The 17,488-nt window shown below is 44.8% G+C and overlaps 1 protein-coding gene across 4 annotated transcripts in view; it reads right to left on the reverse strand.

The window, feature by feature from the left end:
• Positions 1-4,073: 4,073 nt before the first annotated feature.
• Positions 4,074-17,488, reverse strand: part of LOC137375110 (lactosylceramide 4-alpha-galactosyltransferase-like) — a 165,356-nt gene continuing 151,941 nt past the window's right edge. For 3 of the 4 annotated variants that reach the window (XM_068041743.1, XM_068041742.1, XM_068041744.1), the window contains one exon: positions 4,076-5,040. In XM_068041743.1, coding sequence (XP_067897844.1) covers positions 4,450-5,040 — 591 coding nt within the window. In that variant the 3' untranslated portion in view covers positions 4,076-4,449. Of the gene's footprint in view, positions 5,041-17,488 lie in introns of all 4 variants that reach the window. The other variant, XM_068041745.1, reaches the window with a different exon arrangement.

Consider the following 17,488-nt stretch of genomic DNA (forward strand, 5'->3'; position numbering starts at 1 on the left):
ATTCACTCGGTATATTCTGTGCGTGTCAGTTTACATGTATGTGTATGAATGTGCACACGTGTGTAGGTTTATATGTGTATTGGATAAAAGGGAGTGTTCTTGGTGACTCAAGCTGTGATGGCATAACAGAAAGAAAAATCACTGCCAAATCCAGAAGTTGGGCAAGCTAGAGAGAGAGAGAGGAGTGAGAAAGAGAGAGAGAGAATTCAGAAAGAGGAGGATAAGAAAGTGAAAGAGAGGGAATGGCAAGATTGTTATATTAATGGCAATTCTCCAAAGCCTCCTGTTTTGGATAGATATTTTTGTGAAGCCTCTGAAGTATTTGGAGATGTTTTTCTACATTAAGGAAACCATGTAAATGCAAGTTATTGTTGTAGAGTTGGTGATTCAGCCTCCCACCTTTAATAAACCAGAGGTCATCCTAAACACTGCTGCATATGTTCTAACTCGCACCAAGTCTGATTCATCCATCATCCCTGTGCTCGCTGACTAACACCAATTTATAGTTAAGCAACGCCTCGAGTTTAAAATTCTCATCCTTCTTTTCAAATCTTTCCATGGCCTCACCCCTCCCTATCTCTGTAACCTTCTCCAGCCCTACAACCCTCAGAGATATCTGCACACCTCTAATTTTGGCCTCTTGTGCATCCCCAATTTTAATCGCTCCACCATTGCTGGCAGCACTTTCTGCTGTCTTGGCCCTAAACTTCTCCACCTTTCTTTCCTCCTTTAAGATAATCCCTAAAACATACTGCTTTGATCAAGCTTTTGGTCATCTGCCCCAAATCTCCATATGTGGCTCGGTGTCAAATTTTGTTTGATAATGCTCCTGTGGAGTACATTGGGGTGTTTACTGAGTTAAGGCCGCTGTATAAATGCAGTTTGTTGTCGAGCTGTTCCAAACAGCCAGACCGGCCTCAGGACTCTTCCCAATCTTGGTCTGAACCAAACTCCCAACTTTGATGTAAATCCATTTGTTGGGTCTGAAATTCTCATGCGTAAGGTTTCCCTGATATTGATAGCTCCAGTTACTGAGGCAATGATTTATATACTATCTGCATCTTCATAGCACAGCACAGCAAAATAGGTACCATAGTAATCTTTATAGAGAGAGAGAGAACAAATTAATCAATAATTGGAGTGTCTGAGTGAGTGAGTTAGTAAAGACAGGGTGTATATCAGTGAATTACAAGACAATACTGAATGAGCAGACTCAGATGATCCTCTAAACTCTGATATGGGCCCAGGTATTTACAAGAGATTAGGAGAAAGTGGGCAAGGGGTTGACGTTTAACAGAAGGACGTCATTTAGTGGTCAGGAATCCCAGAAGTATGGATGAGTAGGCTTGCAGAACCAGAGTGTAGATGAGGGAGGGAGAGATCCAGGATGGGGGAAGATCTGTGGGGGTGGGGGGAACTGGTGAGATTGCAGGTCAAGGAGTCCGTAACATTGAAGGACCCAGAGAAATAGATGAGGGGGCAGAGGGTTTTGGTTGGGGTGGGTGGGGGGGGGGGGGGGGGGGGGGCGGTTGGCGGTGAGTTCCAAACACAGGGGTGGGTCCGATTGCCAGGGTGGTTAACAGAGTAGCCTGAGTTGTGTGGAGGGGAGGCAGTGCCAGAAAGGCATTTGATTCGCCCATCTTGTGGTCTTCCCTTCCCTTCAGCTTGGGAAACACAGCCAGCCAGTATTAAAGCTGGAACACAGATGAAAGCTTTGGCATGCAGCCTCAATAAAATATTTAAATGAGAGCCCTACATCCTGAGGATGGATTGGTTCCTTGCCATTGGTCCCAAACGTGCAGCGGTTTGAGGTGGATTTGGGCCAGGCTTGAAATTTTGGGGAATATTAACTTCCCACTCAAATCAAAAAGGTGTGTTGTTTTGGGGGGGGGGGGGGTTTAAACTCCCCCCCCCCCCACTGAATTCTACAGATCGCCTAGTGTGAGAAGGCACAGCTTTGAGGAACACTTAAGCTCTACACTCTTGGGAGGCCCCAGGTTTAAGTCTTGCTCCCTGAGCTGCCGAAGGGACTACAACTGGCTTCAATGTTACTGGATTAACAGAGGTGGAAAACCAATCAGGAACGGGTGTGCAGTGTTTCTCACCATCCAAGTTCCTACGCTGTGACATGTGGGTTTCTGGTGACAGCAGGATCAGACTCGAGGCAATGCTTTTCACAGCCGAACTGCCTGGCTGCACACAAGGTGGGCAGCCATTTTGATAAAGTGCAGGCAGGCAACCAGAGTCTGTGGAATTACATCTCTGCAGGGATGTCTACATTCTGTAGAGGGAAGGACACTGTTATTTGCAGACCATCAGCTGAACCCAGACACTGATACTATTAGATCAGGAATTTTAGCAATACACTGTAGTTGAAGTGGATTTCCTTCCTGCCTGAGCATTGGTGCTTTAAGGTGGAGTAAAGTTTGTGCTGACTGACCCTACCCTTTAAGTCTGGAGCTCATCTGTCATAGCTCAGTGAACTGGGATGGTGGCAACGAGGTCTCCAAGCTGTAGGTTTGGATTCAGAGTTTCCCTCTCTGAGGTGGGTTGCCAACTAAGGCTTGAAGGGACACTCCTTCCCTTGCTATTTTATCCATAGCTGGTATCCCAACAACCGTAGTCCACACAATATGGTGTGGTACGCCTTTGCTCCAGAGCATGATGGTCACTTGAGCTGCTTGGAATCCTTGCAGAACCAGAGTGTAGATGAGGGAGGGAGAGATCCAGGATGGGGGAAGATCTGTGGGGGTGGGGGGAACTGGTGAGATTGCAGGTCAAGGAGTCCGTAACATTGAAGGACCCAGAGAAATAAATGAGGGGGCAAGGGTGGCACAGTGGCGCAGTGGTTAGCACCGCAGCCTCACAGCTCCAGCGACCCGGGTTCAATTCTGGGTACTGCCTGTGTGGAGTTTGCAAGTTCTCCCTGTGTCTGCGTGGGTTTCCTCCGGGTGCTCCGGTTTCCTCCCACATGCCAAAGACTTGCAGGTTGATAGGTTAATTGGCCATTATAAATTGCCCCTAGTATAGGTAGGTGGTAGGGAAATATAGGGACAGGTGGGGATGTGGGAGGAATATGGGATTAGTGTAGGATTAGTATAAATGGGTGGTTGATGGTCGGCACAGACTCGGTGGGCCGAAGGGCCTGTTTCAGTGCTGTATCTCTAAACTAAACTAAACTTCCACACTGGCCGTTACCTTTATCAAGAAAGACATCCGGCCAGGTGGTGTCATGTTCATCATTTCTCCCCTCACTACTCACGGCCCGTAGGCTGAGAAGGTGTACTGGGGCGTGGCACTCAGAGCCAGCAGTGAGAGTTGGGTATAGATGAGGACCAGTGATTCCAGTCCATTCTACAAACTGACTGAAAATACAAGGGTACTACCTCTATCTGAACATCCCATACACCCCAGCAATACATTGAAGGAGGCCTATTAGCTCAGTGCAGTGTGTGTGTGGTGTGGCACGCTGATGTTGAGCGTGTCATGTAGGTTATATCAAAATGTATTATTGTCTGCACAATGAGGTTTTATGATATCAAAACCATTGTGATAACACTCCGAGGTCAAAGTTTGCTGATCTTGCCTGATGGAGACTAACTGCCTCAAAATAGGGTCCGTCACCTTTGCGGCCCATGAACACCGGCAACTGAGCCACTGCCATTTTGAAGAGGCCTACTGCCAGTTGTACAAAGTGCCCAACTGTTTGAGGTGATGCACCCCTTTTAATATGGAAATCAAGGCTCTCTGATGTAAACAGCACACCAATTGCCATTTTGGGCTGGATTCTAAATGTTCACCGCTGCCGTGGCTCATTTAAATAGTCGGGGCAGTTTGCCCACCCCCAATGACATGGAGGGGGTGGGCGGTCCATCCACAGCAATGGCGTCCAGTGCCACTGCACAGTTGCTGGTGCCATTTTGAAGGGGCTTTCAGCCTCTAATTTAAAATTTTTAAAGAAACCGGATTTTAAAAAACTGAATACAATTACCACGACCCTCTCCCACCCCACCTCCCCTCCCCTCCCCCCACTACCATCACCACTGACCTTAACATTTATTACTTGCCCTCTTTCCCCCCACCACCACAAAAATGTACCTTGCGATCCCAACCTTTCCCCCTCCCCGCAGAGTTAATTAAATTTACCCCTTCCCACCAACCCATAGACCAATCAAAAAGGTTTGACGCCGCTCCCTCCCTCACAAAAACCTACCTCCTACCCCCTCCCCATCAGTATTCCACCATACTTCACTGGTCAGGGATCGGACGGTGTGCAAGTGCCAGCCACCGACTGTAATATGGGAGCAGGACAGCCGGCGCAATGAGTTAAGTAATTATTCTTTCATTTACATTTATTAACATTTGGAAATGTCAGTCCCATTGCCAAGCAGCAGTGGTGACGAAATTGGTCAAACGTCATAATCAAACAAATTTATGTCCGTGTTGAGCTTAACTGGCACTTTTTAGCAGAGATTTGTAGGTCGTGGGGCAATACTTTGAGAAGAAATATTCCAGTAGTGTCCCACTTCCTGCAATGACTTGATTTTGCTGCCCATAACTTTTGAAATTCCAAAGATGTGCCCCTTTTGACTCGGAGAAAAACAATTCAATATTGGACTTTGTCCAGGGTTGGAAGTAACTTTCCCAACTGCTGTATGAAATTGGGTAGAAATATTTAGGTGGCAAATAGGAAATGCCTTTACATTCCGAATTGAAAAATTGTCCCAGATTATTGGAGTGGCACCACCGCTTCAACACTCTGCTCATCAAAGCCGGGCCTTGGTAACCCCAAACACTTCCTTTGTAGTTCCTGGTGTAGTCTTCCATGCATTCCCAGATAAACTTATGATGTTTCTCAAATCCCAGTGCTGCATTATTAGCTGTCTCATATCCTTCAGCACCGAGGAAGTTTTGGAACGCCAAGGGTTTCAATGATATGATGTCTGTGTCCAGATAGATGCCTCCAACCTTCCACAGCAGTGATATCCGACAGGCATCAGCTAGCACGTGAACCCAATACTTTTCCCAATAAGGATTTACCTGTAATCGAATCATAGAAACATAGAATCTTAGAAAGTTTAAGGCACAGAAAGAGGCCACTTGGCCCATCGAATCTGTGCTGGCCAAAAAACGATCCACCCATTCTAATCCCACCTTCCAGCATTTGGTCCGTAGCCCTGCAGATTACAGCACTTGAGGTGCATATCCAGACTCCTTTCGAATGAGTTGAGGGTTTCTGCCTCAACTACCCTTTCAGATAGTGAGTTCCAGACCATCACCACCCTCTGGGTGAAAAGATTTTTCCTCATCTCCCCTCTAATCTTTCTACCAATCACTTTAAATCTATGCACCCTAGTCACTGACCTCTCTGCGAAGGTGAATAGACCCTTCACCTCCACTCTATCCAGGCCCCTCAAAATATTGTACATTTCAATCAGATCTCTCCTCAGCCTTCTCTGTTCCAAGGAGAACAATTCCAGCCTATCCAATCTTTCCTCATAGCTGCATTTTTTCCAGTCCTGGCAATATCCTCGTAAATCTCCTCTATACCCTCCCTAGCGCAATTTTATCCTTTCTGTAATGAGGTGACCAGAACTGCACACAGTACTCAAGTTGAGGCCTAACCAATGAGTTATACAGTTCCATCATAACCTCCCTGCTCTTATATTCTATACCTCAGCTAATAAAGGAAAGTATTCCATATGCCTTCCTAACCACCTTAAATCAACCTGTTCAGCTACCTTCAGGGATCTGTGGACATTCACTCCAAGGTCCCTCACTTCCTCGACACTTCTCAGCATTTTCCCATTCATCATGTATTCCTTTGCATCACCACGCACTTCTCTGGGTTGAATTACATTTGCCACTTTTCTGCCCATCTGACCAGACCATCAATATCTTCCTGTGGCCTACAGCTATCCTCCTCACTATCTACCACAAGGCCAATCTTTGTGCTGTCTGCAAACTTCTTGATCATGCCCCCTAAATTTATGTCCAAATTGTTCATATATAGAGAACAACATGATTCATTTCTTATATGCCTCTTCCTGGACATACAGCTCTTCGCTGTAGGTGGTACTAGCATTTAACAAGCACAGTAAAATAGTAGTGTACATTGGAATTATTCTAAGTTAATTATTTTATAAATTAACTAAACAACCTAACAATGGCAGGACAGGTGTTGTGTTGCAGCTGTGGAATGTGGGATCTCCTGGACTCCAATGCAATCCAGGACAAATACATCTGCAGAAAGCGTAAGCAGCTAGAGGAATTCTGGATCAGGATTATTGATCTGGAAGCCAAACTGCAGACACTGCAACATTAGGGAGGGGGAAGAGATACCTGTACACTTTGTACCAGAAGACGGTCACTCCCCTTAGAATAGGGTTGTCTGTTTTGGTCAGCGGTGGGAGACTGGAGGATGTGACCATGAGTGAGGCAGGTAAAGGGACCAAACAGGCGGTAGTGCAGGAGCTTCAGCCTTTGCAATTGTCAAACAGGTTTGAGGTGCTTGCAACCTGTGTGGATGAAAGCGAGGTCTGCAGTGTAGATGAGCAGACTGGCCACGGCACCTTGGTACAGGAAGCCATTCAAGTGGAGGGAGCAAAAATGAAAGTAATGGTAGTTGGGGACTGTATAGTGAGGGGGATTGACACTGTTCTCTACAGCAAAGAGCGAGAGACCAGAAGGCTGTGTTTTCTGCCCAGTGCCAAGGTTCAGGGCATCTGCTCAGGGTTGGACAGGAACCTAGATAGTGGGAGGGGGAGGATCCAGTCATCATGGTCCATCTAGATAATAACAACATAATAGGCAGGACAAGGAAAGGAGGTCCTGTATATTCAGTATAAGGAGCTAGGCACCAAATTAAGCAGAACCTTAAAAGGTAATAATCTCTGGATTATTACCTGAGCCATGTGCAAATTGGCATACGGCAAATAAGATTCGAGAAATAAATGTGTGGCAGAAGTGGGTTCCACTTCATGGGGCATGGGCACCAGTACTGGGAAAAGTGGTGGCTGTATCATTGGGATGGTCTTCACCTGAATCATGCTGGGACCAATGTTCTAGTGAGCCGCATAACTACGGAAGTAGAGAGGGTTTTAAACTAAATAGTGGGGGCAAGGGATCAAATTTGAGAAGATATGGTAAATCAAAGAGTAGAGAGAAGGCAAGAGAGAAAGGTATTAACAAGGGAAATGATATACAGACCGTGACAGGAAGGGACAGAGAGAACAAATCTAAGGGTGAAACAGCAGATAAGGCTAGAGGTTACAACAATAATAAAAAGGACAAAACTAAAGGCCCTGTATCTGAATGCACATAGCATTCGAAACAAAACAGATGAACTGCAAATAGAAGTAAATAAGTACGATCTGATAGCTATTACAGAGACATGGCTGCAGGATGATATAGATTGGGACCTGAATATTGAAGGGTGCATGATATTTAGGAAGGACAGGAAGCTAGGAAAAGATGGAGGGGTGGCTATGTTAATTAATGATGGTATTCATGCAATAGAGAGGGGTGACCTAAATTCAGGAAACCAGGATGTATAAGCAGTTTGGATAGAGATGAGAAATGATAAATGCAAGAAGTCACTTGTGAGAGTGGTGTACAGGCACCTAACAGTAACCACATGGTAGAACAGGGTATAAAAGGAAAAAATAATGGAAACTTGTCAGAAAGGTACAGCGATAACCATGGGGGATTTTAATCTACATTTAGACAGGAAAAATCAGATGGGCAAAGGTAGCCGAGATGAGGAGCTCACAGCACATTTTCGGGATAGTTTCTTAGAACAGCACATTCTGGAGCCAACTGGAGAGCAGGCCTGGTATTGTGCAATGAGATAGGTTAATGACCTCATAGTGAAGGTGCCCCTCGGCAGCAGCGATCATAATATGATTGAATTTTACATTCAGATTGAGGGAGAGAAAAGTGGGTCCAAGACTAGTATTTTAAACTTAAATAAGGGCAATTAAGAGGCCATGAAAGCAGAGCTAGCAAAAGTGAACTGGCAAAGTAGGTTAAGGGATAGGTCATTAGAGATGCAATGATTGGGATTTAAGGGGGTATTTCAGAATACACAGAATAGATACATTCCAACAAGAAATTAAAAAAAGGACCCACCATCCGTGGTTAACTAAAAAAGTTAAAGATGGTATCAAAATTCAAGAAAAAGTATACGATTGAGCAAAGATGGGAGGCAGGTCAGAAGATTGGACAGAATATAAAAAACAGCAAAGCATGACTAAAAGATTAATGAGGGGGGGAAATTAGAGTACGAGAGAAAGCTAGCTAGAAATACAAAAACAGATAGTAAGAGTTTCTGTAGATATTTAGAAAGAAAAAAAAAGTTAACAAAGTGAGCATTGGTCCTATGGAAAGTGAGTCTGGAGAAGCTATGGGTAATTTGGATAGAACACAGCCACAGATACAAGGAGCTTTATCTTCAGACCCTCAAAACGATGATCAGGACATACAGTCATGAATATTCCCATGATTGGGATAAAGGGCTAGAATTTATTTTGTTTGTCAGTAGGGATTCACCTAATGAGTCTACAGGTTTTAGTCCTTTTGAATTAGTTTATAGACAGATACGAGGTCCACCAAAATTAATTAAAGAGAGAGGCCGGAATTTTCTGTCCCCCCACCCCCGACAAAGCAGGCTGGTGGGCCGAGGTGGGGTGGGGTGGGGTGGATGCTTAAAATGGAGTGGGAGGCTCAGGGGGCCCTTCCTGACCCACCCCCACCTCCATTTTCCACAGGGCAGCGACAGTGAGAAACGGCCTGCCCACCCCAGGCCAATCAAGGCCCCTAAATGACCAATTAACAGCCACTTAAGGGCCTCCGCCCGCTGGCACAGGATTTTATGGCTGGCAGGTGGGTGGCCCAGGACTCAGAAATGCCACCTGATAAAAGTAGGCGGCTTTCTGATGGCCTGGAGAGGGGGGGGGGGGGGGGCCCACCTGATCAGCCACCCTGTACCAGGAGGGCCACCCCTGATGCCACAAGCACCCCCAACCTCCAACACACCCTCCACCCCAATTGACCCCCCCCCCTTATATCGCCGGGATAGACCAATCATCCTCTGCGAGGCCCCAAATATTTATCAGTTCTCTGGGGTTCCCCGACATCTTCGGTCTTCAGCTGGGTTGCAGTCCCAGCAGTGGCCACCGCTGCCGGTGGCGCTGCTGGGACTAAGAACTGTCGGCCCACTAATTGTCCGACTGCTCCATGAGGCAGGACTATCTGCCTCAATGAGGTAGATGCCCCGCCTAAGACCAATTAAGGGCCTGGAACTGTAAAATCAGGTCTGGATTCCCAGGCCCGGCGGAGGCAAGATTACCACCGACTATTTAGTCGGTTGACAGCTCCCCTGCCCACCGTAAAATTCCAGCCAGATTTTTAGGCTAGAGGCATGAATCCTCTGCTAGATTATATATCTATGTTCTGGGAATGGCTTAGGAGAGCCTGCAAAGTGGCTCAGGAACATCTTCAAGGCTCCCAAACCACAATGAAAAATGGGCAGACAAGCATGCCAAGACCCGAATGTTTCTGCCGTTGATAAAGTGGTATTAATGCCTTTTCAGGGTGGACTATTGAAGGCACATTTCAGTGGTCCATAGACAGTGGTCAAGAGAATTGGTGAAATAAAGTATCTGATTGACACCCCAGATCACCAGAAAAAGTATCGGCTGTGTCATATCAATATGCTAAAACAATATTATCTTTGGGAGGAGGATAAGCCCATGTTATGTCAGGTAGCAGGGATAGTGAAGGATGAGGCAGAAGGAAGTCTGGACAATTCTCAAGTTGAACCTCCGACTATCCGGTTAGCTAATACTGAATTGCTAGCGAGATTGGACACTATGCTTTCATATTCAGATGCAAACCAACGAGAAGACCTAACAAGGCTACTCACAGCATTTTAAAAAAAAAGTCCATAGGGATAAGCCAAGATGGACAACCTTAGCTACACATCATGTAGATATAGAATTTGTTCCTATAAAACAACATGCTTACCACTTAAGTCGAGAGAAACAGACCCAGCTAAAAGCAGAAATTCAGTGCATGCTGGAGAACCACCTAATAGAACCCAGTCAAAGCAGCTGGAGTTCACCAGTGGTATTAGTGCCTAAACCTGATGGCTCAACCAGACTTTGTTATTGCATTAACTTTTCTATAGTCTATGCAAAGGCAGACCCAAGCCCTCACTTGGAAGACTGTCTTGACAGAGTGGGCAGTGCCATGTTTCTTACCAAAATAGATTTGTTAAAGGGACACTGGCAGGTTCCTTTAACGAGCTACAAAATGCCGCAGCCTTTCAGAGACTAATGAACCAAGTGGTAGCCAATGTTCCTAACTGCGTAAATAAAAACAAGAAAGGCTGGAACCACTCAGCAGGTCTGGCAGCATCTGTGGAAAGAGAAGCAGAGTTAACGTTTCGGGTCAGTGACCCTTCTTCCTAACTGCGTAGTTTACCTTGATGATGTACTGGTCTATAGTGACACTTGGAAGGACCACTTGGAACAATTAGAAACTCTGTTCAAATTTACAATCAGCTGATTTAGTAATAAACCTTGACAAAAGTGAATCCACAAAAGCGAGAGTGACCTACCTCAGGCATGTAGTAGGGCAAAGCCAAGTGCTACCAAGAACAGCAAAAGGACAAATATTGGTGGAGTTCCCTACCCCCAAGACTAAGCAAGAAATCATGAGGTTTTTGGGGATGTGTGGTTTCTACCAAAAGTTTGTACCAAATTTCAGTACCGTAGCTGCTCCTGTGACAGATTTACTACAGAAAAAGAAAACTAAGGTAGTGTTGTCAGGGGAGTGGCAAGCAAATTTTTGAAAGGCTAAAAGCCATTTTGATTAATGACCCAGTGTTGACTGCGCCAAATTTCACTAAGCCTCAAGGTAGCAATTGTTGCTGGTGACCTGGGGGTCAGTGCAGTCCTGTTGCAAAATGAAGAAACAGGCATAGAAAGGCCAGAGGGATATTTTTCTAAAAAGCTAAACTGACATCAGAAAAGATATTCCACAATGGAAAAAGAATCCTTAGGTCTGTTATTGGCTCTTAAATATTTTGAAGTCTATGTTGTCAGGCAGGCCCCCACCTGCCAAGAATGAGACATTAATTTCACATGAACGTTGATTTTTAAACTGCTACTGGAGTAAAGAAAGAACTTGTTTTAAAAAAAAACACCAGACCCTTAACTGGAAAGAATTTGCATAGCAACAGACAGTACTTGGAAAAGACAATGGGGCCACTCCCTGCTCCAATTTAATCCACAAAGGACTTTTGATTACCAGGCATGGAAGGTGGAGAGGCTGGCATTCCAGGTTAACTGCCAAGATCGCTGAATACACAAACAGATGTGGTTAGACCCGTTTAGTCACATGACTAACTGGCTGTTGGGAGTTTTTTTTTGAATTTGAACTTGCCACAGAGTTTTAAAACTCAGAAACTCTTTGCTCCTGGACTGAGAACAGGAACCCCAAGAGAGAAAAAAGTCTCCTACAGTGAACAAGAATAATACTGGAACCCAATGAAAAGCAAGAATTACCTACCAGCAAGAACTACCTACAAAAGGACGACAGTGAGCTCGAAGCACAGTAATAAGAAACTCTTCTGATATTGCCTCAAACCTCTCCATTTTATTTTTCCTCTGCTCCTTTCTGTATGTATTTGCACGTGCGTATCACGTATGCAGGCTAGTGTGGTGCACGGCATGTATCTGTAGGCATTAACTGAAGTAGAGTTTAAGTTTTAATAAATTTCACTTTCCTTCCTTAAACCTAAGAAAGTCTGGTTGTGCTCATTTCTGTGTCTTATAATTGGAAAGCGGTGAACAAGGATTCACCAAGGGGTAGCTCAAAACACTGTTTAAAAAATTAAATCCTGTTACAATAAGACCAGATGAAGGCTGAAAGAGACGCCGTGACACCTTTCTCACCAGGTCGTAACAACTACAGAGAGACACTGGTACATGCCAATCATAACCCCTAGCCTTCATTGAAAAATTTAAAAATCAGAATTCTAGACTATCCTGAAGGAGATTACTGTTACATAATTATCATTTAATAATTATCCACATTGCGGGTAAAAAAATGTTATTGCAGAGGCTTTATCAATAATTTAACCTTGTTCAGGTTATTTGAGTAAAGAGAGTGAATGAGTACAAGTGTGAAAAAGTGTTTTCTATTTTCCCCACATTTTGTAATCTTCTTTGGCCTCCTTATCTCGAGAGACAATGGATACGTGCCTAGAGGTGGTCAGTGGTTTGTGAAGCAGCGCCTGGAGTGGCTATAAAGGCCAATTCTAGAGTGACAGGCTCTTCCACAGGTGCTGCAGAGAAATTTGTTTGTCGGGGCTGTTGCACAGTTGGCTCTCCCCTTGCACCTCTGTCTTTTTTCCTGCCAACTATTAAGTCTCTTCGACTCGCCACATTTTAGCCCCGTCTTTATGGCTGCCCGCCAGCTCTGGCGAACGCTGGCAACTGACTGCCACAACTTGTGATCAATGTCACAGGATTTCATGTCGCGTTTGCAGACGTCTTTAAAGCGGAGACATGGACGGCTGGTGGGTTTGATACCAGTGGCGAGCTCGCTGTACAATGTGTCCTTGAGGATCCTGCCATCTTCCATGTGGCTCACATGGCCAAGCCATCTCAAGCGCCGCTGACTCAGTAGTGTGTACAAGCTGGGGATGTTGGCCGCCTCGAGGACTTCTGTGTTGGAGATACGGTCCTGCCACCTGATGCCAAGTATTCTCCGGAGGCAGCGAAGATGGAATGAATTGAGACGTCGCTCTTGGCTGACATACGTTGTCCAGGCCTCGCTGCCATAGAGCAAGGTACTGAGGACACAGGCTTGATACACTCGGACTTTTGTGTTCCGTGTCAGTGCGCCATTTTCCCACACTCTCTTGGCCAGTCTGGACATAGCAGTGGAAGCCTTACCCATGCACTTGTTGATTTCTGTATCTAGAGACAGGTTACTGGTGATAGTTGAGCCTAGGTAGGTGAACTCTTGAACCACTTCCAGAGCATGGTCGCCAATATTGATGGATGGAGCATTTCTGACGTCCTGCCCCATGATGTTCGTTTTCTTGAGGCTGATGGTTAGGCCAAATTCATTGCAGGCAGCCGCAAACCTGTCGATGAGACTTTGCAGGCACTCTTCAGTGTGAGATGTTAAAGCAGCATCGTCAGCAAAGAGTACAAGTGTGAAAAAGTGTTATCTAATTTTCCCACATTTTGTAATGAAATGCATTTTTAAATGGCATTTCATTCCTGAGGAATGTTTTGTTAAAAAATGTTTTAAAAAAGGAATTTATAGTTAAGCTAAATAAATGTTTTTAATCAGGAGAACAGTGAGAGCTGATTGGCAACAGTGTTGCTGTTTGTCACATGGCTTGGGCTAGGCTTAGAGTAGAAGCCATTGCAACAGGGGAAGAAATTGACAAGCACTCCTTTGGACAAACCAAGTAGCGACAGAGAACATCTGGGTAGGCAGAAAACGGTCAGGTGTTCCAGTTGATAGTCAGTGCGTGTCTGTGATGACTTTTGTCTCCTACCAGAAGGTAAGTGCTGCTAAAATGTCAAAAAAGGACAGAAAATGGAGATATTTCCAAGGAAGAACAGAAGACCACAACCCAGCTCATCGTCGCACAATTCCCTAAAAGACTCTGAAGTTCATTGTGTTAATTCATCTTGTTTCCTGCATTACAAGGTGGCCTGCAAAATGACTTTTCAATGCTGCCTGAAGAGAGCTAATTCTGAAATATTCTTTAACAGGTGCTTGGAGGTTGGACTGTGTGCTAGTTTGGTGCAGTGAGTCTCATCTGCTATTTTTTCAGGGGTGGGCAAGTGATCTGCCCAAGTGTGTTTTTTTGTCTGCAACAAAGCCGAGTGAAAAATCCTTTTACTTTTTTTTTTCGATTAAGCAGAATATATATGTGTGTGAGCGTGAAGGGACTAAGGTAAAGGGGACTTTTTAAAAAATTTAATGTTGATTTAAAAAAATGATGAGATATTGTTTTCCCTTATTACTAGCTAAGACTTGATTTATAATAAACCGTAAATTTTGTTGTTCAGTAAAGAAACCTGATTAGTGTCTTCTATTCTAGGGAAAAATTGTGTATCTGATTGACTGTTTCCACAAGTTGGAAAACCTTAAAGAATACGTTGTGACCTGTGGAGAACTGGGACTGAATTAACAGTGCACTCCTCCCACCTCAGTCTTAACAATAGGTGAAGTGAATGGGCAAAGATCTGGCAAATGGAATATAATGTTGGAAAATGTACAATTTCCATCTTGGCAGGAGGAATAAAAAAGGAGCATATTATCTAAATGGTGAGAGCTTGCAGAGCTCTGAGATGCAGAGGGATCTGGGTGTCCTAGTGCATGATTTGTAAAAGGGTAGTATGCAGTTACAGCAAATAATTAGGAAAGCTAATAGAATGTCATTGTTTATTGCGAGGGGTAATTAGGAAAGCTAATAGAATGTCCTTGTTTATTGCGAGGGGAATTGAATACAAAAGTAGGGAGATTATGCTTCAGCTATACAGGGCATTGGTGAGACCACATCTGGGGTACTGTATGTGTCTCCTTATTTAAAGGAAGGATGTAAATGCATTGGAAGTAGTTCAGAAAGGTTGACCAGAGCAATACCTGGAATGGCGGGTTGTCTTCCGAGGAAAGGCTGGACAGGCTAGGTTTGTATCCACTGGAGTTTAGAAGATTCTGAGGCGACTTGATTGAAACATATAAGATCCTGAGGGGTCTTGACTGGGTGGATGTGGAAAGAATGTTTCCCCTTGTGAGAGAATCTAGAACTAGGTGTCACTGTTTAAACATAAGGGGTTGCCCATTTAAGACAGAAATGAGGAGAATGTTTTTCTCTGAGGATCGTGAGTCTTTGGAATTTTCTTCCTCAAAAGGCAGTGAAAGCAGAGTCTTTGAATATTTTTAAGGCAGAGGTAGATAGATTCTTGATAAAGCAAGGGGGTGAAAGGTGATTGGGGGTAGGTGGAAATGTGGAGTTGAGGTTACAATCAGATCAGCCATGATCTTGTTGAATGGTGGAGCAGGCTCAAGGGGCCGAGTGGCCTACTCCTAATACATATGTTCATATTTACGTATGTTTCTATGTTCACTTATTGAACCTATGATTCTATAGCAAGGAGCACAAACACACCATGGCCAGGCCCATGCTAATGCCACTTTTTTGTTTCCCAATTTTCTTCCCTTTTCCCACTCTTCTCTTGAAGCAACCAACTCCTACTAGGACCCCTCCATCATGTGTTTGAGTAACAAGAATTCACCCATTCTATAGGGGTGAGCATGTGACAGGGGCAGGGTGCATGGACCTAAGGAACCAGAAGAAATGGATTGGCTGAATAGCTTTCTCTGTTAGCTGCCCACATTTCACCCAATAGCTGTTTGAAATACCAGCTGGGATAACTTTTGAATTATGAAACCTATATTGAACTAATAATGAATTCTTAAATAAGTAGCCTTATTTAGTTTTCACTTTGCACCTCCATTGGTCTGATTGAGGGAGTGAGATGTTCAGTGCACTAGCTTCATGGATTTGCATTACTAAAATCAGTTCCTTTTTCCCAGGAAAAATGTGAGTTTTCTGTTGTGCAAGACCACCAGTCTTAGCAGAAAGAACTCAGCCCACACACTTGCGACTAGCAATGATGCGAACAAGGTCTGCAGTGAGGATGGGCAAATGGACCATGGCACCATGATACAGGGAGCCATTTTAACTGAGAGGGAGTGAAAAGGACTGTGGTAGTAATAGGGCCGTATAGTCAGGGCGATAGTTACTGTTCACCACAGCCGTGATCAGGAGTTACGAAGGCTGGGTTGCCTGCCTGGTGCCAGGGTTAAACACATCTCCTTGCAGCTGAAGAAGAAATTGGAGAAGGTGGGATGGAATCCCATTGTTGACGTCCATGTAGGAACCAACAACAATGATAAAACTAGGAATGAGGATCTGCTGAGGGAGTTTGAGGAGCCAGAGTCCAAATTAAAAGGCAGAACCTCAAAAGGTAACATGATCTAGATTATCGCCTGAACCACCTACAAACTGGCAAAGGGTCAAACAGATTAAAAGATTAAATGCATGGCTGAGGAATGCTATGGGAGACAAGGGTTTCTATTGATAGGCCACTGGCACCAGTACTGGAGAAAGAAAGAGATGTTCCTTTGGAATAGGCTCCACTGAACTAAGCTGGGACCAGTGTCCTGGTAAATCAAATGGGTAAAATCAAGCAAAGTGTGACAGGAAGGGGCAGAGTTTTAACAATGGTAATAGGAAATTAGCGGCTAAGGTCACAAACAGTAAAAACTTAATATCGAATGCACAAAACATACCCAAGATAGATGAATTAATGGCGCAAATAGAGATAAATGGGTTTGATCTAGTAGCCATTACTGAGCCATGGGGCTGGATTTTTAGGCCAGAGGTGGGCGGCTGTGGAATTTAACCCCAGCAGCTGACATGCTGATTTGCTGGCAACATCCAACCTGGACCACTTCCCACCAGTTAAGGGTCCTTAAAGGCCTATTAAAGTCTATTGTCAGAGGCCGACTGGAATTTTCCAGTCAGTTGCCAGGCCCTCCGTGGCATTGAGAACTAGCCCAGCTGCATGGAGGCGGGCCTCTCCTATGGCAGAACGCGGGGCCAGCACTCCAGGCAGGCTTTGAGACCTACCCTGCCTGCCTGGCCTCACTGCAACTAAAGGTTCCCCTGTCCAGGTGTTTCCTCTCCAACAGTGCCCTGGATTTCCTTTCTCGCTAACATAAGAACTAGGAGTAGGAGTAGGCAATTCAGCCCCTCAAGCCTGCTCCGCCCTTCAATACGATCATGGCCGATCTCATCTCTGCCTCAAATCCACTTCCCTGCCCATTCTCCATAACCCTTCAACCCAGTACTAATTAAAAATCTGTCCCTCCCCTCCTTAAATTTACTCAATGTCCTGGCATCCACTGCACTCTGGGATAGAGAACTCCAGACTCAGGACCCTTTGAGAGAAGTAATTTCTCCACATCTCTGTTTTAAATCTGCTACCCCTTATCCTAAACCTATGACCTTGCGTTCTAGATTGCCCCACTAGAGGAAACATCCTCTCTACGTCTACTTTGTCAATCCCCTTAATCATCTTAATACCTCAATTAGATCTCCTCTCATTCTTCTAAACTCTCTAGAGAGTAAAGGCCTAAACTGCTCAATCTCGGTTCATAAGACAAACCCCCCCCCCCCCCCCAATCGCTGGAATCAATCTAATGAACCTCCTCTGAACTGCCTCCAATGCAACTACATCCCTCCTCAAGTAAGGGGACCAAAACTGTACGCAATACTCCAGGTGCGGTCTCACTAATGCCTTGTACAGTTGCAGCAACACTTCCCTAATTTAATACTCTATTCCTTTAACAATAAATGCCAAAATTCCATTTGCCTTCCTTATTA

This window comes from Heterodontus francisci, chromosome 11 (genome assembly GCF_036365525.1).
Source record: "Heterodontus francisci isolate sHetFra1 chromosome 11, sHetFra1.hap1, whole genome shotgun sequence".
NCBI classification, from domain to species: Eukaryota; Metazoa; Chordata; class Chondrichthyes; order Heterodontiformes; family Heterodontidae; genus Heterodontus; species Heterodontus francisci.